The sequence below is a fragment of the Dipodomys ordii genome, unplaced genomic scaffold (genome assembly GCF_000151885.1).
Source record: "Dipodomys ordii isolate 6190 unplaced genomic scaffold, Dord_2.0 Scaffold113, whole genome shotgun sequence".
Taxonomy (NCBI): Eukaryota; Metazoa; Chordata; class Mammalia; order Rodentia; family Heteromyidae; genus Dipodomys; species Dipodomys ordii.
The window spans coordinates 4,076,041-4,098,868 of NW_012267329.1; the positions used below are offsets into that span (position 1 = coordinate 4,076,041).

The following is a 22,828-nucleotide window of genomic DNA, read 5'->3' on the forward strand; positions in this document are numbered from 1 at the left end:
CTTCCTTCCTTCCTTCCTTCCTTCCTTCCTTCCTTCCTTCCTTCCCTCCCTCCCTCCCTCCCTCCCTTCTTAATTCCCTTTGAATAGGTTCTGGGTAACATACTGTCCTCCTTTTTACCTGGTTATTTCCCTTTTCTTACCAATAAGGATGTATTGACTGCTTTTGGGGGCTCACGGAGGATGAACAGGTCAGCTAAGACACTCCATGAGTATATGTGGTATGTGAATTTGAGAGTCTGGGCACACATAAATATTTCTAGGCTCTCAGGGATCTAAGGATTCACATACAGGTCTTCTTTGTATCTCTGGTAATTGAAGAGTTTCCTACAGTGATTTACATACGTGGGCTTTGGCCATCAAGCCCACTGCCCCAGCCCCAAACAGCAGGATTTAGCCAGAAAGTATTTTTAGCTTACAAACAATGCTTGGGTATATTGGGAATTTAGCTTCTTCCTGTCAAGGCCCCAGGTTATGGCCCAGAGGGGAAAGGCTAGAATCCTTGTTCCTGTTTTTACATCAGAGAAGCTCTTTGTGTGAGGTTCAATGACTCTCAGGACCCAGGAGTTCCCATCCTGTGGAGGCTGATCACAGTTCCTTCCTCTGGGGATCTAAGTTTAGTGTCCTTGTCCTGAGGCAGGAGACCGCTCCTTGGAGATAAGGTGAGAGAAGAACTAGCTGGCATAGCTGGTGAGTCTCCATTTGAAAGGAGAACCCATGTTGTGTCTAGCTTGCAGAGTGCAGAAAGTTGTCCCCAATTAAAGAGTAGGCTCTTAATATGTCCTCTTGGAAACAGGGGCAGCTGGGGTTAGGGTTACCTCACCCTTCCTGCTTTTCTCGCCCAGCTTGTCCAAAGAATTAACTCCATCTACAATGCCAAGAGGGGAAAGAAGAGGTTAAAAAAGCTGTCTATGTCCAGCTTTGAGACAGCGTCGTTGAGAGGTAGGCCTAACACTTGAGCTGGTTCAGCTTTTGGGGGACTTTGGGCATTAGGGATGGAGAAGAGCATGTACTTACCTCACTTTGTCTTCCATGGTCTGATCAAGGGGTGCTTCTACTTTCTAGGATGGTAGAACCCTGCCAAGAAACGGCCACATAGAAGGGAGAGCCAAGGAGAGAAGTCAACCCTGGAATGGGTTGACTTCAGGGTTTAGGCTATGAGGCCCTGAGTTGGGAGGCTGGTGTGGGAATCTGTTTCTGGCAAAAGGAAAGGCCTGACTTACTGAGTGTTGAGGTCTGTTTTCCATTTCACATCTTGGCCTGCTTGAAGCTGGGTGTGCTTTGTTCCAGGCCTCTAGGCCTCTCTGCTGGCTCAGCCTCTGACCCACACTCTCTCAGCTACTCTAGATTATATCTGGTATAGGACTTGTATGTAGATCAGTACCTGAGATCTAGATTCTGAGAGATCCTGGTACCAACCCCCTTACCTCCTACCTACATATCTATGCCCAGGATAGCCCAGATCCATCCCTTGTGAAAAAAGTTGGGAGGTAGGTACTGCAAACATTTGCTGTGGGGCAGGAGCTTAGCAAGCATTCACTCATGTGTTACTTTTCCAGATGAGAACAGTGAGAGCGAGAGTGACTCTGATGACAGGTTCAAAGGTAAGGCCTGGCACCCCTTCCCAGCCTTGGCTAGGGGAAACCAGCCCTCCCTTCTACTGCATGTGTGCTCCCAGGGTCACATGCTCACCTGGATGGAGTGGCCACCAGAGCAGGGAGCTGCAGAGAAGTCTGTAATTCTTGAGATCTCAGTTCTGAGTTCTTACAGCTCAGCATTTAACATTTCACATTGCATGGTAAATCCAAACATTGGTCACCCTCCCCATACTTTGTCAAGCTACTGTCCATGGGAATTAGTACTAGATCTGCTAATAAAAGTTTCAGAGAGGGCTGGGAAGGTGGCCCAGTGCTAGAGTGCTCGCCTTGCATGCATGAGGCCCTGGGTTCGATTCCTTAGCACCACATAAACAGAAAAAGCTGGAAGTAGCACTGTGGCTCAAATGGTAGAGCGCTAGCCTTGAGCTGAAGAGTGCAGGGACAGTGCCCAGGCTCAGAGTTCAAGCCCTACAACCGACAAAAAAAAAAAAAAGTTTCAGAGAAGCTGGGTGCCAGGGGCTCATGCCTCTAATCTCAGCTATGTTAGGAGATCTGAGATCTGAGGATTAAGTTTCCTAGCCAGCCCAGGCAAGAAAGTCCACGTGAGTCTTATCTCCAGTTAGGCTGGGAGTGTGGGAGTGAAGCTGTGGCTCAAGTGATAGAATGCTAGCCTTGAGCAAAATGAGCACAAGGATAGCACCCAGGCTGAGTACAAACCCCAGGCTTAGGGGGAAAAAAAGTTTCAGAGAGGAGTTCAGATCACAAGTACCTCCTTCATATGTAAGAATTGTGCCATAAACTGAGGAAACTAGTGCCTTAGAGAACCAGAGGCTACCTGTCTTCGCTTTATTCACTGAAAGGTTCTGGAGTCTTCATATCAGGAGCTGTTGACAAGTCTCTGTGCTCTGCTACTGGGAAATCCAGCCTAGACCTTCCTGGATTATTACAGTAAATTGGAGCTTGCCTCTCTTCCCCACTTCCACTGGTTCCTAAGCAAATTGACCTGTGAACTTTGGACTTAGAGACAGGAACAAAGGGCCCACATACAAGGAATCTGATTTGGAGCCCAAGGATGAAGGCTTTGTGTGTGTTCATACCTTGTGATTCAGAGGTTCCATGTCTGCAGGGGTAACAGGATGAGTGCTAGTGCTATGTCTTGCCTGGCATTGGCAGTTCTGCTGGCTCTAGCTCAACTTTCAGAGGCTCCAGGAAAACCAGCCTAGTAGCTCCCTGTGTTAGGATAGAGACTTTTGTTTGGTCATAGACAACCATAAGCAAACTACTTCTCCCCCAGACTTAACTAGAATAGAGTCAAATGGGTTTATGTGTTTCAAGATGATTCAGAGAGATGGTTGAATGGAATGGCGGTGGAGGGGAGATGGAAGGTGTGTGAGGGGCCAGCCTGCTTGTCCCCTCCCTCATGTGAGACCTGCCCCCAGCCCACACACAGCGCCTGGTCCATATCCAGTCCATGCTGAAACGTGCACCCAGTTACCGGACCCTGGAGCTGGAGCTGCTTGAGTGGCAAGAACGGGAACTCTTTGAGTACTTTGTGGTGGTGTCCCTTAAGAAGAAGCCATCCCGAAACACCTACCTCCCTGAAGTCTCCTACCAGTTTCCCAAGGTGACCGCCCCCTCCCCCAAACTTGCCTCACTTCCCCCTCCTCTCTGCCTGGCCCCTTTGGGAAGAAGGTTCTCTTTCTAGCTTCTCATCAGGTGTTTGGGGGGCCTCGTGCTTATTTAGGAGGATGAAAGCTGAGAGTACTTCTCAGAGTTAAGCATAAAATGCATATTGTTCAGCAGGAGTGAAAGGTTTTGAGAAACCTCCACAACTTCTCCCTTCCTCTCCCTTCTTTCCTCCTGCTCTCCACTTCTCTTCCTTAGCCACTTTATTGAAATATATCTCACTCATTCAATTTACAGTTTATACATCATACAGTTTGCAATTCAGAATTCTTTCATGTATTTGCAGAACCATGCAATCATCACCACAATCAACTTGAGAGCATTTTATTACCCATAAAGAAACCTGGATGCCTGGCACCATTGGCCTGTAATCCTAGCTACTTAGGAGGCTGAGATCTGAGGATCACGGTTCAAAGCCAGCCCAGGCAGGAGATTGTGAAACTCTTATCTCTCCAATAAACCACTAGAAAACTGGAAGTGGCGCGGTGGCTCAAGCAGTAGAGCATTTGCCTTGAGCTGAAGAGCGCAGGGACAGAGCCCAAGCCCAGAGTTCAAACCCCACAACTGACGGAAAAAAAAAAAAAGCTGGTGTCTGTCCTCTTGTTAGTAACTACCACCACCCCTACTTTTATCTCTTCCCACTTCTCTGTTTCTTGCCAGTCAGCTTGGCCTCCTTTCTTAAAACATTTATACCCTTTTACTTTGCCTTGCTTCCTTGGAATTTCCTTTCTTGGAGTCTTCTGCCCATTCTTTCTCAGTTTTCAATCTGGCCCAGTGGCATCTGTTTCTGGGGTCTTTCTAGATGCCTGGATGTAGCCCCTCCTGTACAGTCCTCTCTTGCATATCTTTTTTCTTCCTTTTTGGCATCCTCTGATATGTTGTGTTTTCTCATTCTTCTAACCAGAATGTACAGATCCGGCCCTTGTCTACATTTGCACTTGTAGCTCAGAACACAGCACACAGTCAGATGCCATATGCAAGGTACTCAGCACTTAGCAAATGAATGAATAAGTAACTGATGTTTCAGCCTCACACTTGGACCTCTAAGAATTAGGGATGGGACAAGGTTTCTGAGAAGCATGAAGTTGGTGGGATGGCATTTAGGACTCTTGGGGGAGGAGATGCTTCTCAGCCATTCCCACCCCTACCCTGAGGTTCCTTATCATTTCTTGGTTATCTCTGTCCTCTTCCCTGCAGCTCGACAGACCCACCAAACAAATGCGGGAGGCAGAAGAAAGGCTCAAAGCTATCCCCCAGTTTTGTTTCCCAGATGCTAAGGACTGGCTCCCTGTGTCAGAGTATAGCAGGTGAGACCTGGCCTGGTCTAGTTGGAGGGAGGAAGGGGATATAATATCCCCAAGATCAGCAGATTGAGTGAGTTTGCCCTGGCTCAGACCTGCTTTCCTACAGTAATCCAACTCGTCATTCTGCCCCTGGGATGAGAGTCCCTGTTCTTGGGGACTGTCGCTGGGGTCCTCTGCTAACTTCCTTGATGCCAGACCTCTCCCTCTTCCTGGTTCTAGTGAGACCTTTTCTTTCATGCTGACTGGGGAAGATGGCAGCAGACGCTTTGGCTACTGCAGGCGCTTACTGGTAAGTAGAGCCATTCAGTCCTAAGAGGCTGCGGGGCAGGAGATGGACTGGGGTATTTGTTTGTGTCCATATGTCCTTCCACAACTCAAGATGACACCTGAGATCTGAGCCTGTCCCCTCCTCCTAACATAAACACACACACGTGCATGGAAGAGGCATTCTTGGGATACTAGAGTTCAGAGTAACCCTTCCCTTGATTGGGTCCCCGGATCTAAGACTGTGCACAATAAGAGAAAAGAGTGGATACCTTCTACTGGATTGCCATGTTTTAGCTTTTCCCTACTTTTTTGTTCATTTATTTTTCCTTGCATTGTGGTCTCTGCTGATGTCGATAGTCATATTATCCCCTCAAACCAGTATGTGTATATATATCAGATTGAATCACATCCTCACCTTCATACATGACCAGTATGATGCAGGGAGGAGGCCTAGCCATGGTCTGAAAGGTCTGGAGTATGAGCAGGATTTTCCTTGAGATTCTTAAAAAGAAGCCTTGTACTTGGAGGGAAGCACATCAGGTCTTAAAAATATAAGCCATTTTACAAGGAAAAAGTCTTTTCCCCTCTCTATTCCCATCAGCCCTGAGAAACAAATTGAAATAGAGTCAGAGAGAGCCAGGAGGTAATCAAGGTCCAAAGACTGACTCCTGTCCCCCTCTCCCCCCAGCCCCAAGTCATTGGACAATGCATTGAGGTTTCGGGGTGGGGGTGGGGAGCTTAGTGGGAGAAGGCCTCACACATACCAATTTAGGGGTATGTTAGGGAAGTCCTAGATAGGGGTCAATTATAGAAAAAACTCTAAAAGAAGAACTCCAGGCCATTCATTTATTCCTTTGTTCAGAAGCACTTACATACCTGCTTTGCATCAGACTGTATGCTGAAGTCACATAAAGATGAGTTCTGAAACTAGGTATAGTGATGCAGACCTGTAATATCAGCACTCAGGAGGCAGAGGCAGGAAGATTGGAGAGTTCTGTGTCAGCCTAGGCTACATATTGAGTTCCAGGCTAGCCTGAGCTGCTAAGTAAAACCTTGTCACACAATAAGTGCTGTTTACCTAGCATGCATGAGAGAGAGAGTTAGTTTAGTATATACCCTATCCTTAAAGAACTTTAGCTAGTGGGGCCAATTTTTAATATTTTAATTATAGGACAGGCTAAGTAGGGGATAGGGAATGTCCAGCCTTAGAGCCATATAAGGCCCTTAAAATCGTTTAGTATTTGACAGAAGAGACACATAAAGATGCCATTTGCCTGTACTGATAATTTGGTAAGGCCTGAGAATTATGTGATAAATATCCACCCCTTTGGCTCAAATTTCCTTGAGCTAAGGGAGTAAACTTTTATTCAGGATCTATCATGTTCCAAGGTAGATGCTTTGTGTTTTTTTCTTTAAATCTTCACCATTGCTCATGGAGTCTTATAAACCCTGATCTATAGTGTAAGAAATTGAAATTCTTTTTTGTGTGTGTGTGCGTGTGTCGGTCGTAGGGCTTGAACTCTGGGCCTGGGTGCTGTCCCTGCGCTCTTCAGCTCAAGGTGAGCACTCTACCACTTGAGCCACAGCACCACTTCCAGCTTTCTAGTGGTTTATTGGAGATAAGAGTCTCATGGAGTTTCCTGCTTGGGCTGGCCTTGAACCATGATCCTCAGATCTCAGCCTCCTGAGTAGCTAGGATTACAGGCATGAGCCACCAGGCGCCTGGCAAGAAATTGAAATTCTAAGGTAGATGACTTACCCAAGGTCACACAGCCCTTGAAGGGCAGAGCAAGAACTGACATCAAGTCCTTTACCATCAATCTAGTACTCTTGGATCCCCAAAGGATGTTCTGGGGAGAAGGACTGTTTGGATATTAAGTGTCCAGGGAGTGGGGCTAAGGAAACATGAAACAGTCCAGGTGCCAGGTAGGGAGCCATGCCAAAATCAGCATGTGCCTGGGTCCCCTGGGCCCCAGAGGAAGAGTGTTCCAAAGGCTGCTTTTGCCAGTGCATGGATGGAGCAGGGCTGCTCCTTGCAGTGGGCCCGCTGCCCCCAGGGAAGAGCATGTTTGTCCTGGCGTTTACAGAGAGGGCCTGGGCTGGGTCTCTGCCAAGGGGGCTGGCACTAGCTCGGCATTCCTGCAGATTGGACACAATGATTCTAACCCAAATCCCACATATTTGATTTAATCACTTGGGGCTTTAGGGGAGGCGGGGGAGAGGGAAAGAGAGAAGAGTGAGTTTCAAGCCTAATATGGACAAAAAGAGATTCTGCCTTCTCTTTAGATCTGTGACGTGCAGCCAGCAGGTTTGGAGACTGAAATAGTCCCATCTGCATCTGCTTAGCAGTCTGCATGAGGGGCCAGCACCTGCTGCTCTGTTCCCTCCCCACTGGGTCTTGTCAGACCCTCCAGGCCTGAGTCCAGAGGCAGTCATAGACTACTGCCAGCCCCTTGTGGGACTATCGACTCTCCCAGCCTCCTTGCGGGGGCTGTAGGCCTGAAGAGCCCATAGGCACATCTCCTTTACCTACCTTTTTTTTTTTTTTTTTCCTGTCGGTCATGGGGCTTGAACTCTGGGCCTGCACACTGTCCCTCAGCTCTTCAGCTCAAGGCGAGCGCTCTACCATGACTTGAGCCACAACACTACTTCTGGTTTTCTGAGTGGCTTATTGGAGATAAGTATCTCACAGACTTTCGTGCCCAGATTGGCTCAACGCAGTCCTCAGATCTCAGCCTCCTGAGTAGTTAGCATTACAGGCATGAGCCACCAGGCACCAGCTTCCTTTACCTACCTTTTAAATCCCTCTTTCTTTTTTGCCTGATAGCATACCTTTATCCTGTGTCTTTGTATCTCTTTCCCTCTCTGCTTGTCAGAAAATGAGCAGGCTTTGGAGGTAAGACAGAAAAGACAAAGGCCAAAATGACTCCTGACTGCACAGCCTCTGTTTATATAACCTTAGGGAATGGCTTCATCTATTTTTTTTTTAACTTTGTGGCCTCATCTGCAAAATAGAGAAAATAGAGGTAATCATGCCTCCCCTTCTGGGTGTGCAATTTGTCTTCCTAGAATGAGGTTGAATTAAGGAAGAGGAAAAAGCAGCTGAGGAGAGGGGACATTTTGTAGAATTTCCCCTGTTGGGAGCATAAAGCTACATGTCTTGCTCTTAGTGAGAATCTACTTAAGTCCTCTAGGATGCCAGCCTTTTGGATCTAAACCCACAAATCACCCTGTAGCCTCTGCCAAACTGCTCTGTCCTTTGCCAACCACTGTCAGTGTCCTACTAGTAGGAGAGGCTATGTGGTGCTTGGTAGGAGCCTGGCACCTTGGCCTGAAAAAACCCAATGCCTGTCCCTGAAGAATAGCACCCTGTCTTGGGGGACCTGGTTGTGTTTAGGGGTTGCTTGGAGTCTTCTACTAGAGAACAGTACTTAGACCTCAGTTCCAAATAATAATAATAATAAATAATGTAATTCATGCATTCTCTGTGTGTGTGTGTCTCTTTCTTTTTCATCCTGGCCCAGCCAAGCGGGAAAGGGCCTCGATTGCCAGAGGTGTACTGTGTCATCAGCCGCCTTGGCTGCTTCGGCTTGTTTTCCAAGGTAAGAGACTCTGGCTTCCTCCCCAGCTCCCAGCTGACAGCTCCCATAGGAATGGCTGCAGCCAGCCAAGATGAGAAAACCACCTGTGTAGAGCGGGTGAGAGAAAGAGAATTCAAGAGCAAGCACAAGTGAGCTCTCTCCTTATTTCCAAACCTGGCTCCTTACCTAGCTGGCTGGCATTCCCCCAGCATCTATGCTAACAGTGTCTGTTTATTTCAAAGCCCACCCTGGGCTGTGGACAGAGCCAGTGTCCTTGGGAGAACCAGGAGGGCCCAGGAAGCTGACTGTCAGCTGGTGTTTCCTTGGCTCAGCTGCTCCACTCTAGGGAACTGAAGCAAGGCCAGTAAGCGGGAAAGAATAGTCACTGAGTGCCAAGGAAAATGGGAAGGGTGTAAAGATCCTGGCAGGACAGTCCTCCCATCTCCTGGTCTTCAGCCCAGCTTGGGGAGATATCAGGCTGCTTAGGATGTAGAAAGGCAGCTCCTGACACCCTTTCTCTTTGGGCTCTTGGTGGTGGGCACAGGTCCTAGATGAGGTGGAACGCCGGCGTGGGATCTCCGCTGCATTGGTCTATCCCTTCATGAGAAGTCTTATGGAGTCGCCCTTCCCAGCCCCAGGGAAGACCATCAAAGTAAAGACTTTCCTGCCAGGTGCTGGCAATGAGGTAGGGACTGCTGCTGCTCTTCTTTCCAGCCCTTGCGAGGACTGGAATTGAACCTGGCCAGCCAGCATTGCAGCCTGTGGGAGGTGTAGAATGCATACCTCCCTCCTCCTTGCTCACCGTTTCACAGGACTGAAAGTAAACCATGGAGCGCTGAATATTGCCCAACTCTTTGCTCCTTCTGGGAATCTTCCCTTACATGTTAGATAAAATAGCACCCCAATTACCTTCCTTTTGTCCACATACCAAATATTTACTGTATATACCCACTCTCCCACAATCAAGGATTGTGCCTGCTTTGGGCAGTGTCATAAAGTTAAGAGGACAGAGCTCTGTCCTCCGTGAGTTGCTAGTCTAAGCGCAGAGTGTAACAAAGGGTCTGCTTTAGGTTAGGGGGCCAGGAAGGGCTCTGCTGAGAAAGTACAAGTTTACCTGGCACCTCAGCAGTGATTAGAGGCAGCAAAGTGAAGCAGGAAGAAGGAGATAGATTGAAGGAGAAGAAGGTGGATGGGAGATTATTTCAGGGAGCTGGAACAGAGAGTGCACAGACAAGAATGTGGGAGGTGCATAGGCTGGTCAAGCAACTGAAAAAAGGCCAACGTGGTAGAAAGGGTGGTAAGGAGGGAAGGGTAGATGGGCCAGGCACCAAACCACAGTGCTCCTGCCAGGCCAAGTTAAAGGCTTTGGATTTTATCTAAGAGGGTTAAGGTAAGATCTGATAGGTTTTTAAAAGGTTGCTTTGGCTACTGTGCAGATAATAGGATGGAGTAAAAACAGAGAGATTAGCTGTAGTACAGTAAGGCAATAGATGATTGTAGCCGGAGTCAAGGCAGAGACACAGATGGATTTGAAATGTGTTTTAGACTTAGGAGCAGTGATGCGTTGTGTTTGGTAGGAAGGGGAAAAGTAAGTGTGAGGACCAGGTTTCTGGTCTGAACAACAGGTTAGGTGATGGAGCCAAAGCTTGATCTGGGAGCATGTGAAGGAGGGGCCATGATGAAGAAGAGGAAGTATTCAGTTTTGTACCTGTTACTATTTTAGTAAATAGTGAAGAGATAGAGCCCAGGAATAGGCCATCCTCAGTACTGCCATGGAGCAGTGTCAGATTAATTTGGAAGACATAGGAAGTGAGGAGGAGGGAGCAAAGTTGTTACTTAGGAAGCGCGTTGTAAACAGTGACCAGGTACTATCCCAGGTCAGGCTGGGGTCTAGGGGCCCAGAAGCCTCTCTGTGTGTGTGTGTGTGTGTGTGTGTGTGTGTGTGCGTGCAAGTGCAAGTGCAACTTGTATAGACAGCTTTTCACTGGGATTGGCTTTGAAGCCAACTAGGAAAGGAAACAGTCAAAGGAAACGGGGAGCAAGAAGTTGGTGAAAGATGTGTGGATGCTAGTGTGAATGGCCCCAGAAGAAGAAGTTAAGGTTACAGGAGAGGAAGGAAGATATACTCATTGAGAAGGTACAGTGTGCTTCACTGGAAGACTGGCTTTTATTAGGAGAAGAGGGAAGGCTTACAGATTTTGATTCTCATCTGATGGCTTTGTTTTTCTCAGAAGGGCATCCTCTGAGAGCAAGACATGAGAGTTAGGTTCTAGAAAAGGGAAGGGTTCAGTTCATGTTGCTGAGAGAGAGGGAGACTGACTTGAGATGCATCCTCTGTTAGAGGGACATTAGGCTAGTAGAATAATCTTGGGGTGGGACAGCTGAGTTCTTTAGATCTGGTCTGCCACCTTCCAGGCTTCATTTCTCATCTGTCTGATTTGGGTTCTTCTTGCTCCTGGTTGCTTTTGTACAGAAGACATTTCCTCTCGTCTCTGAAATCCAAGTGAAGCAACTTATTTATGGAGTTGTTTCCCTGACTCTTCACCTGCCCTGCACAGATGTTAATTGCCCCCTTTCTTTCTCTTTAACACAAACCTGTGGACCATGATAGGTTAGGCTCACTCAGTCCCATGAGGATTCAGTTTCCTCTCAGGAGGAGAGCTTTGGGACCGGAAAGGATGCAAATGGCCTCTGGTATAATTATGGTGTGGCATTCCCTCTGCCCACAATTACTGCGCACTTACAGCGGCCTCCTCAGTACTGTGCTAATCACTGGACCTTCCAGGAGTTTAGCATTGGCAGGAGAGGCAGGGTAAGACTGGTCATTGTTTCCTTTTTGCTGTTTTTCTGGGGTTCAGAGGGATATATACTGAGTTAGAAGTTAAAATTCCTTTACTTGCTTAAATTCCTAAAAACGAATGAGATTGGGTGGATATAAGCCTCTGGAGAAGAGTTTACTTTGACATCTTAGGACTATAAGAGGGAATTTGTTTGTCACCCCAATTTTCAGGAAGCCCTCACATACCTGCTACTCACAGATGCTGAGAGACCAAGCATGAGACTAGGAGGCTCCAGTTGACATCTTTGGCACAGCTTCATTGTTAGCTGTTTCTCTTGCTATCACTCCTAGGGTTCTTTGATACCCTCACCTCTACCCACTGTCCCGAAAAGTAGGTTTCAGGGTCAGAACAGTCTAGGATTGTTCTGGCTATTCTATGACGGAGACAGTCCTGTCTGACAAGATCTTTGGAATAGCTAGCCTTTCCATGTGTTTTCCTCATCCCTGGCATAAAGCTTAGGATGACAGAGATAAAGGCAGGATGGCAAGACAAACAGCCTCTGGAAGGAAACTTCCTGGCAGGAAAGGGTGGGGACATGACAATAAGGATAACATCATTGCCTTCCCAGTGATAGCTGAGACCAGAGCCCTGGGATGTGGAGACACAGCTCTTCCTGTGGCCTATGGAGCAAGGATGGATTGTGGGATCTAGTCAGGGCGGAGGCCAAGCTCTTTGCCTGGGGAAATAGGCCAGAGGGAGGGGTTCATGAAAATATGAGCCTGTGTGCCTTCCCCATTCTCTTTAGTCAAAACAGAAATCAGTTCGCCCTCTCCCCCACCCTTTCCTGAGAGTCTGCATTGGGGTGCCTCTGCCCTGTTGTCTCCATGTTTGGTTAGCCCTCTTGTGGGAGCAGAGCTAAAGTCTGAGCAGAGGGGAGACTGTACCTTCCTGCCGAGTAGAAAGATTCTAGAGACCCTTGGAAGGAGAGGGTGGGAAGGGAAACCAACCTGCAGGTGCTTTGTGGGTGGCCCTCACCCACCTGGCCTTTGCCTGCCCATTTCTTTTGTTCTCCCATAGGTGTTAGAGCTGCGGAGGCCCATGGACTCCCGTCTGGAGCACGTGGACTTTGAGTGCCTTTTTACCTGCCTCAGTGTGCGCCAGCTTATCCGAATCTTCGCCTCTCTGCTGCTGGAGCGCAGGGTCATTTTCGTAGCAGATAAGCTCAGGTAGAGCCTAACAGAAACAAGAGGGGGGAGGGCACACTCACTAACAATCACCAAATTTCTACCAGTCCTAGTGTATGTTATATACTATTGCACTGGTATATGGTGATGTGTATGTGGGGGGGCTATGTGTGCGTGCATGTGCATATGCATGTTTGTGCACTGAGAAACACATCAAGTAGGAAAGAAGGATTAGAAAACTTGGAATGTGATGAAGGGTTTGGGAGCACAGAGGCTGGCAGGATTGGGAATCCAGTGAAGGGTTAAACATGAGAAGAGGGGGAAGCAGCCATGAGTGTACCAGTGCACCAACATTAATATGGAGAAAGGTAAGAGATGTGTAAGCTTGGTGGTACACTCCTTTAATCTCAGCTAATCAGGATGCATAAGCAGGAGGACTATGCATTTTGAGCCCCCCCCCCTCCGGGTACAGTTAGTAAGACCCTATCTCAAACACAAAGCATGGCCAAGTGGTAGAACACTGCCTAAGCAAACCTGAGGAGGCGCTGACTTCAATATCTAGTGCTGCAAAAAACGAAACAGTAACAGCAGTAACAAAAAAAATAGTGTCTGGACCATGACTCCGTGTGTGTGTGTGTCTGTGTGTGTGTGTCTGTGTGTGTCTGTGTGTGTCTGTGTGTCTGTGTGTGTCTGTGTCTGTGTGTCTGTGTCTGTGTGTGTATATGAAATGGAAGCTGGCTTCACGCTTGTAATACTAGCTACTCAGAAGGCTGTGATCTGAGGATCACAGTTCCAAACCAGCCCAGGCAGAAAAGTCCATGAGACTCTTGTCTGGAATAAACTACTCAGAAAAAGCTGGAAGTGGTGCTGTGGCTCAAATGGTAGAGTGCAGCCTTGAACACAAGAAATTCAGGGACAGAGTCTGGGCCCAGAGTTCAAGCTCCAGGACAGGAGAGAGAGGGGGGGAGGGAGAGGGAGAGGGAGGGAGAGAGGTGTGTGCGTGCTGGTAGTGGCCCTTTCCTTCAGGAGGAGGCAAGGCTGCCTTTGTGGGATGCTGAGTTGAAGGCACAAAAGCCATCCAGTGAGGGCCTGTGAGGTGCCCTTGGTGGGAGCCCTGGAGTTGTGGAGAAAGGCCAGGTAAAGGGTTGCGGCTGTGGCTGTGGGCAGAAAGGTGGGTTCAGGAAGACTGGCTGTCAAACCACAAAAGAGAAGATGGCTAGAGACTAGAGGGGCCTATGAGCTGGTTTAGGAAGGGTAAGAAACAAGCAAGATGAGTTCTAGGACTTGGTCCAGAGTGTTGGCATTTATGATTTCACAAGTGGAGGTCCCCATCTGGGATGTGGTGGCAGAAGTGACTGTCATTGGTCATGAGGCATTCTAGGAAGAAAGAAGTCCGGCTCTTCTTGATAGCTGCGGGTTTCTTTATTTTTGTTTTCTAAATAACAGGTTAGGGTTGATTAGGCTGGAAGAGGATGGGATGTTGGTGATACCTTGTTCTTTATGTCATAAATTTGGTCACAAGCAGTGGTATTCTAGAGTGAGATTGATTAGTCCCTTAGCCATTCTACCTGCTATGTGCCTGCATGCATGTGTGTGCGTGAGTATATGAATGTATGCGTGAGTGCATGTACGTGTGTGTGTGTGAGTGTGAGTGTGAGTGAGAGACTGAGATGAAGGCAGAAAGAAAACAGCCTTTCAATGTCTGGTTTCCCAGCAATTCCAACTCCCAGGTCATTTTCGACTGTCTGCATGAGGTGAGAATAGAGAGAAACAGGTGAGATGCCCCCCTCAGTATTTCTCATGGGGCACTGGGGCAGGAACCCAGGCCCACCTGCCAAAACTAGAGCCACTGAACTTTCCAGAGGTGGCCACGGGTTAGAAATGATGACGCGTCCTCTTAAGTTCCTGTCCCAGGCCCAGTGCTTCCGTGTCTGTCAGTGTAGGTGTTCCATGACACAGTGTGAAGGGGCCTCTCCAGGTAGCTGGAACCAGCTGCAGGAGCAGCTCCCGGAGCCCCACCCCTGCCACTTTCAGCCAACAGTAGAGCCCTGCCTTGGCCAGACCACAGTGGACTCTGACAGACCCTGAGATTCTGTTTCTGAAGATTTTACCCCCCACTCAGGCTGAGCCTCCTCTTTCCACCCCCCACTCCAGCTCTCCTAGGGCTATGAATACAGCTATTGTTTCCTGTGGCTTGCAGCTGCCTCTGAACACATTCCAGGACCATTCTGGGAGGAAAATAGCCCAGGCTCCTGTTCTTCTCCTGCTCAGCATTCAAATTCTGCCAATCTTCAGACTTATAAAGGATGTGCTCAGAGTTTACCTCAGACTAGAGAGGGGAGAGGTGGGATGGCACATGGACCTAAACCTTGGTGATTCAGCCACCTTCCTCCAGCTTATGTCCCGTTGTTCTTTCTCTTCTCCCCCCCACCTCCATAACTTTTATATTTCTGGGATGAACCTGGCTGAACTGCTCAGAGAGCCCAGGGCTGATTGGGGGTGGGGGGAAGACATTGATGCAGAGAGAAATGCAGATTTGAAAAGGAGCTGTGTTGCTCAGGGTGCTTCTTGCTCAGCCCTCAAGTAGCTGGGACATTAGGTGTGTGTCCCAGCAACTCTCCTCCTGACAGATGTGGGGGATGCCCTTCAGACTAAGTGTGTCTCATGTTTTTCTGGCATCCCACACACACCAGGCCCTGCACATTTCTGCATGTGCAAGCTGGTATCCCAGCAATTGTACTTGCTTCTCATCTGTGCTTGGGAAGCCCTGTGGGACTTCTGAGACTGGAAGCCTGGAGCCCCCTTGAGGCCAAGAGAAGGATAACCCCACTGAGACCTGAGAGGAAAGAAGGGTACTTTCAGCCTGATTAGAATGGTACCTGCACGCTGGGAAGGTGGCTCAGTGGTAGAGCGCTTGCCTTGCATGCCTGAGGCCCTGGGTTCGATTCCTCAGCACCACATAAGCAGAAAAAAAAAGCCGGAATTGGCGCTGTGGCTCAAGTGGTAGAGTGCTAGCCTTGAGCTGAAGGGCTGAGGGACAGCGCCCAGGCCCAGAGTTCAGGCCCCATGACCGGACCAAAAAAAAAAAAAGAATGGTACCTGCGCTTCACTCCCTGTTTAGTCAGACCTGTTGCCAGATGAGGAGAAAGGAGTGAGCAGTTAGAGGACAGAGAAGTAGAAGTGGTTCTAGGTTGAAAGACACCAAAACTGTGCCCCAGCTCTACTCCTTATAACCGAAGTTACTATTTTTTAAATCATGGGCCCCAGTGGTGAAATGCCCCAGCTGTGACCTTCCTGCTCCTGGACACTGTGGATTTGTGTTACCTCTTGCTGTCTCAGCCTTTGTGCCCCCAGTCTGAACTGATAGCCCCACTAGCTGGGATCTGCTAGTACCTTCTGGTTATTCTTTGTGTGTGTCTTTTGTATGTTCAAGTGGTGCTGCAAACCTCTGTGGCTGTATCTTTTTTTTTTTTTTTTTTTGGTCGGTCGTGGGGCCTGAACTCTTGGCCTGGGTGCCATCCTTGAGCTCTTCAGCTCAAGGTTAGCGTTCTACCACTTGAGACACAGTGCCACTTCCAGCTTTTTCTGCTTATATGGTGCTGAGGAATCAAACCCAGGGCCTCATGCATGCAAGGCGACAAGCACTCTACCACTGAGCCCCCTTCCCAGCCCCAGTGGCTGTATCTTGGTACAGTCTCCAATGTGTCTAGCATTGGTGTCCATGAGGCCATGAGCAATGGTCAGATGTGTGTGTGTGGGGGGGGGCTCTGCCTCTTAAAGATCAATCCCCAAGTCCTTTAGTCCCATTAGCATCTTTGTTGCATTGGAAGTGTGACATAAAAGGATGTCCTGAGCCTCCAGCAGGCTTTTAACTATCCTTCTTCAAGGTACTGGGCCTGGACTGGTCAGGAGATAGACCTGGGCTCAGGGACTCTGTCTCTCTGTCTATCAGTACCCTGTCCAGCTGCTCCCATGCTGTGGTGGCCTTGCTCTACCCCTTCTCCTGGCAGCACACCTTCATTCCTGTCCTTCCGGCCTCCATGATTGACATCGTCTGCTGTCCCACCCCTTTCCTGGTTGGCCTGCTCTCCAGTTCCCTTCCTAAACTGAAGGAACTACCTGTGGAAGAGGTAGGCCATGTGGAGAACCAGCTTGGAGGGATGGGTGGGGACCGAGACCTCAGGAGGTCAAGGTGGGGAGAGAGAAGGTTGCTGGGATCTTCCTCCTGGGCTCTCCAGGCCTCTATTTAGCTCTGTCCTTTCTCCTAGTGGGTGGGTGGATCTATCTCTGGTTGGATTTTTTTTTCCTGTCTTCTGTCCCTGGGTAAATGGAGATTTGGGGACCTGTTAGAGGCCTTTGCAGAACTCATTCTCTGAACCCCACTGCCTCTAATGACTCCTTTTTTCAGGCGCTGATGGTGAATCTGGGATCTGACCGATTTATCCGGCAGGTAAGAGCTTTAAGGCTGCAGAACCTCAGCCTGCTCCAGTGGGCTCCAGTCTAAGAACAGTGGGCTCTGTTAGACAGGCCCCCAAGCACTCCACTCCATCATAGAAGTCAGTCTCCTGGTCTGTGTGTTGAGTTCCAGGTTCCATGCTCACAGAGTAGACAGGGGTGGGGAGATGCTGACTTGGGAACCCTTATCCTCAACAGGATCTGCCTTTCTGGTTGGTGTCATTGCCTTCGGAAGGCAGTATTGGAGTATGAAGCACAGAGTGTAGAAGTCTGGGCTTTGCCACCTTAGAGCCACATAATCTTGAACAGGCCTCACAACTATGAGGCAGTGCTCTTATCTGTGAAATGATGGTGATGATAGCACCTGCCTTGAAGTATTCTGGGGATTTTATAAACAGTACTAGAGTGTGCTTTGTAATGTGAAGGTTGGCAGCCATTATTGCCACCTGCCAAAAGCCTGTTGATCATGGCAATTCTCCTGGCTTCTTACAAATGAGCGTAATAGTCTATTATACAGAATCTATTACACTGCAGCATTACAAGGCTTCAAGATGTGGCTACAGAGTCTGAAGTTACTGAGACGCAGGCTGTGGCACAGTCTCCCTGTACCTCCACATGGAGCTGAAGACAAAAGGAATAGGAGAGACTTCAGTCAGGGCTTCGCATGCAATAAATGCTTGTCACTGTCAGCTGTGGTTATCACAGTGTCTTCCTTCTCCTGCAGATGGATGATGAAGACACATTGCTACCCAGGAAGTTGCAGGCAGCTCTGGAGCAGGCTCTAGAGAGGAAGAATGAATTGATCTCCCAGGACTCTGACAGCGACTCTGATGATGGTGAGGGAAGCTTTCCTAAGCAGAATCTCTCTGGTCTCAGGCTTCTTATGTTCTGGGTCTGGGCTTCATGAGTCCTGGACCCTATTCCTATGCATCAGACCCTTTTTAGGTGATGAGGCTCCAGGTATAGGACCTTGGTCTCACTCAGTACCTGTTTTCTTTTTTTTCTGGTACTAGGGTTTGAACTCAGGGCCTCGAGCTTGCTAGGTCAGCACTACTATTTGAGCCATACCCCCAGCCACTTTTTGCTTTTAGTTGTTTTTCTAACAGAGTCTTGTACTTTCTGTCCAGGTGACCTTGATCTTTACCTTCCTTTTTATGCATCTCACATAGCTGGAGTGAAAGTTACACACCACTACACCAAGCTTTTATTGGTTGAAATGGGGGTCTCACTGTTTGCTTAGGCTTGCGGTGAGCTGTGATTCTTCTCATCTTTGCCTCCCAAGTATTTGGGATTACAGGCCAAAGCCACTATGCCTGGCCCCTTGCATGTTTTCTACCTTAGGATATTTGGGAAGGAAAATGCAAAGGCAGCACAGCTACAAAGACTGGTCCTTCCCTTTGGGTTTTCCTTCAAGCCATTACAGAAGCTGGAAGGCCCTTCCTTTGCCTCAGAGGCTAGGAAAGTAGTAGTATATTGGTCGCCAAGTTCTACTTTAAATCATTCATTCATTCATTCATTGTCTGCCAGCTTCCCTGTTCAGAGCAGTTTCTGACCTCTAGGAGCTTTTCATGTAAGCACACAGGATCATTTCAAGAGCAAAAAGTGCTTGAAGTTTTGCTGGGAGAAGGGAAGCCGTCGACTGGGCTTCTGTAGGCTCTTGATCTAACCCTCGTAGATTTTCTTTTCTCTTCCAGAATGTAATACCCTCAATGGACTGGTATCAGAGGTGTTTATCCGGTTCTTTGTGGAGACTGTTGGGCACTACTCCCTCTTTCTGACCCAGAGTGAGAAGGGGGAGAGGGCCTTTCAGCGAGAAGCCTTCCGCAAGTCTGTGGCCTCCAAGAGCATCCGCCGTTTTCTTGAGGTTTTTATGGAGTCTCAGATGTTTGCTGGCTTCATCCAAGATAGGGAGCTACGGAAGTGTCGGGCAAAGGGTAAGGTCTGAGGGTATGTGTGTGTGCACACGCACACATGCGCGTGTATGGGTGTGTGATGAGCCTTCTCTAACCTTTATGTCACAGGCAGAGTTAAATAACCAGGCACTGTGATGGTAGCTCTTTGGAATCAGAGCCAGGCATCTTCTTTTTTTTTTGGTGGTACTGGGGTTTGAAATTTATACTAGGAGCCTCAAGCGTGATAGACAGGCACACTGACACTTGAGCCCTGCTCCAGCCTTTTTAGTTACTTTTCATGTAGCTTTTGTAATTTTTACCTGGGGCCACCCTCCAACTGTGACCTTCCTGCTGATGCCTCCTATGTAGCTGGGAGTACAAGCATACATCATCACAGCTAGCGGGCCCAGCTTCTTAATCCCCCTTCTTCTCTGATAGAAAGTTGCAAAGGAGTGAAGTTCTCTTGTCCTACTAAATGTCTTTACTAGGCATGCACGGGTGGAGGCAGGAGGCAAGACAGCAGGACTTTTACATACCTCAGAGCAACTTGCCTTTGATTGCCCATCTCTTTCTCACATGTCATTATTCATTAGCCAAGGACTAGATCCAGTGATATGGGGGCTTTTGATGTCCCAAGGGGCTGGGAAGTCCCTTGAGGAGGATTGGGCTGTTTTACATGGTTATTTGATCTCTAGTTATTGGTTCTCTCTAGGGTTTGTCTTTTCCAGACCTTTGTGTCTAACCTCAGGGATATTGTTTCTTATTCCCACTAATATTACTCAATTTAGTTTGATAAACCTTTTAAACCACCATGTAAGAGTTTATAAAGGAAGCTAGAGGCACCTATATGGAGGCTGCTCTGAATAGCAGGGTAGCCTCATCACTCTACAGTTCACACATGTGCATTCAGCAGTGGCAATCTGTGGTGACCACTAAAAATCACTGGCTGAGCCTATAGACTTCTAGTAACTGTTCTCCTCCCTGGTTCCCTTTTTCCTCTTCCCCAAGGCCTCTTTGAGCAACGAGTGGAGCAGTATTTGGAGGAGCTCCCTGACACTGAGCAGAGTGGGATGAACAAGTTTCTCCGAGGCTTGGGTAAGCAGTCTTGTTACTAATAAGATTGCTGTGCAGTCAAGGAGGGAAGTCCTGGGTTTTCTACACCCTAAAATACTCTAAAGTAGTGCCAGCAGGTAATTATTCAGGAGCTGTAGACAGAGCTGGAGGGGAGCCTTTAGTGCATGAAGACCAAGTGCCCAAGCTAGTGCTCCTAGGGCATTTAGCACAGGATTGATCAAGCTGCAGAACAAAGTGAAACCCAGTCATCACATAAGTTGGCTCTTTCTGGATATACACCTTCCTGAGTCAAATGAGGACCACTAGGGACAATGAGCTTTTCTCTAGGTATAAAGCCTATGGAGCAGCAGTGTCCCGCCTGCAAAGTCCCACTCCTTCAAAGTCACTGAGATCACAGGCCATCAGTATCTCAGTTTAAAGGAAAGCTGAAGTCAAAGAGGGTTAAATAGTTTACCCCAATCATAGGTTTGAATGTCAGTGCCTGAATTAGTGTCTTCATCACCCAGATTGAAGAAGGGTAGGATGGCTGGCAAGACGGTAGTAAAGGTCAGAAGTGTATTGAAACATTCTCTCTTCTCTCTGGCTAACAGGCAACAAAATGAAGTTCCTCCACAAGAAGAATTAAAAACACCTTTCCCAGTAGCGGGAGTCCAGTGCCTCAAAGGGTGGTGGGGAGAGGGCTCAGCTTGGGACCCTCTGGGCTGCTGTGGCTGCTCTGCCCCGCCCCACAGACCCCACCTCCAAGCCAGCCCACCGCTGCCTTCACCACATCCCAGGATACTGTTTGTAAATAATCTGCTATTAGCCTTCTTAACTGTTTTTGTAACATGCAAAGAGAATCTGGTAAATATCTGTATATTCCCAAGGGGCTGGGTGCTTTTCCGCCTTGCCTGAGAATGGATGGAGTGTTGCTGGGTGCTGGTGACTGGCCAATTATGTGCAGCTGACTGTCTCAGCCGAACCACTGATCTTCCCTGGAGGCTTCTGGCCTGCCTGCCTGCCTTCAGCCCCTGCTGCCAGTCTCGGGCCCTGGAGAGCAGACACTGTCTTGTTATGTACAGGAGGACTATTATTTTTAATCTTAGAGTTTCTATTTTTTTTTTCTGGTAGTCTCCTCCCTCTAGCCTGTTTTTGAAAGGCAAAGTTTATTTGTCTCCATTTGCAGCATGGAACCAGGTTCTGGACCTGGTGCCGAGATGGTCAGTGAATTATGGGACGCCCACCCTCAGCTCTGCCTGTGTGCTCTCTGGGCTCTGCTCCCAGCCAGTGGTGGCCACGTGGCCATTGATGCGGTACAGGGCATTCCCTCCTTCCCACCATCAACAAGTGTTCTCAATAAACAGTGTACAGCCATTTGGGCCCAAGAGCCCCATGTGTTCCCTGGCTTCATTATCTTGAGTTCTGGGAATGGGCTGAGAAAATCAATCGGGGATACAACGTCATGTGAGCAATGAATGAGTGGGTTATCTTCAGTATGAGTTCACTGACCTCCCCTAAAATTGAATTCTCTGGCTTGATTTCTATGAGTAGACCTTGAAATCACCAACTATTGTTTGTTTCACTTCCTTCTCCAGTAGCTAGCTGTTCATTCACATTTACAGTGATGGGAAGAATGCTCTTTAGCACTACTAGGTGATATCAGGATGTCCTGACATTTGTGGCCCAGCTAATGGCCAGGCCTGGGCTTCGTTACAGCCATGACCCATTAACAATGATTTTTTTTTTTTGTGGGAGGGGGGGTTGGTAATGGGGCTTGAACTCTGGGCCTGAGCGCTGTCCCTCAGCATTTCAGCTCAAGGTTAGTGCTCTACCACTTGAGCCACGGTGCCACTTCCAGTTTTCTAGTGGTTAACTAAATATTTAAGTTTGTCTTTCCTGCCCAGGCTGGCTTTGAACCACGATCCTCGGATCTGTCTCCTGAGATTACAGGCAAGGGCCACCAGCTCCAAGACCGATCATTTCTCAATCTCCCACTTTTACTGAGGCCCCAAGAACTTTAACACATGTGATCAAATCATAAGACATTCTTCTAAGTTTTTCAACTTTTGTTCCTTAGGTAAATCTCAGAGGAATGTTTCCTTCCTCACTGCTGGGGCTGCAGCGTGAAAACCCACACTGGCCACACCCACTTAGAATGGGCTCTCAGGGCCCATTGAGTGATTGTATGGCATGGCACAGAAGCCTTAGGGGAGAGGAGATTCTGAGTACAGTGTATGTCTCATGTCTTAAGACTTCTCAAGTTCTGCTTCCACAAAGCTGTCCTCTCGATTCCTAAACTATGGATTCTGAACCATCAGATTTTTAAATAATAAATGCTATAAAAATTGCCCCCCTAATATCTTGAGATGAGATTCATAGTTAATGTGGCTTAGAAATAGCTTACTTTTAAGAGAAATCCAAGGGAAGTACTTTGTTATTAATGCGTGTGTAAATATGGCTCAGTGGTAGAGCGCTTGTCTTGCATGCCTGAGGCCCTGGGTTAGATTCCTCAGCACCACATAAGCAAAATGAAAAGAGCCAGAAGTGGCGCTATGGCTCAAGTGGTAGAGTGCTAGCCTTGAGCTGAAGAGCTGAGGGACAGTGCTCAGGCCCAGAGTTCAGGCCCCACAACCGAACCTCCCCCCCCAAAATAAACCCAGTCCCAGTAGGAAGGTCTGAGTCTCCTTCAGTTAGCCACTAAAAAGCCTGAAGTGGAGCTGTGGCTCAAATGGTAGAACACTAGCCTTGAGCAAAAAAGGGCAGGCCCTGAGTTCAAGCCCCAGTACTGACACCAAAAAAAGAAAAAAAATTCCTATGCAGACTACTAACAGTGCTGAATTAACAACTCCTGCTGAGTAACTTAAAGGTTTCCTTTGTGATTAACAATTTTTGGTAATATTCTGAACAAAACAGTACCAGATTCCTTGATTCAAACAGCAGCTATAGTAAAAATCTATGAAAACAATGGGATGGATTAAGTATCTGTAAGTAGTAGTGTTCTAAGCTAGGTTTTGGTTGTGTAGAACTCACC

General features: G+C 48.1%; 1 protein-coding gene across 1 annotated transcript in view; it reads left to right on the forward strand.

Moving 5' to 3' along the window:
- St5 (suppression of tumorigenicity 5) overlaps window positions 1–21,171 on the forward strand; it is a 110,500-nt gene extending 89,329 nt beyond the window's left edge. Inside the window, exons 7-20 of the mRNA XM_013028680.1 lie at window positions 843–939; window positions 1,557–1,601; window positions 3,035–3,219; window positions 4,479–4,588; window positions 4,805–4,874; window positions 8,377–8,454; window positions 8,978–9,118; window positions 12,291–12,439; window positions 16,350–16,527; window positions 16,806–16,847; window positions 17,577–17,688; window positions 18,547–18,786; window positions 19,753–19,839; window positions 20,409–21,171. Of these exons, the coding sequence (XP_012884134.1) occupies window positions 843–939; window positions 1,557–1,601; window positions 3,035–3,219; window positions 4,479–4,588; window positions 4,805–4,874; window positions 8,377–8,454; window positions 8,978–9,118; window positions 12,291–12,439; window positions 16,350–16,527; window positions 16,806–16,847; window positions 17,577–17,688; window positions 18,547–18,786; window positions 19,753–19,839; window positions 20,409–20,443 (1,569 nt within the window). The 3' untranslated portion in view covers window positions 20,444–21,171. The remainder of the gene's footprint in view (window positions 1–842; window positions 940–1,556; window positions 1,602–3,034; window positions 3,220–4,478; window positions 4,589–4,804; window positions 4,875–8,376; window positions 8,455–8,977; window positions 9,119–12,290; window positions 12,440–16,349; window positions 16,528–16,805; window positions 16,848–17,576; window positions 17,689–18,546; window positions 18,787–19,752; window positions 19,840–20,408) is intronic.
- Window positions 21,172–22,828: the final 1,657 nt, after the last annotated feature.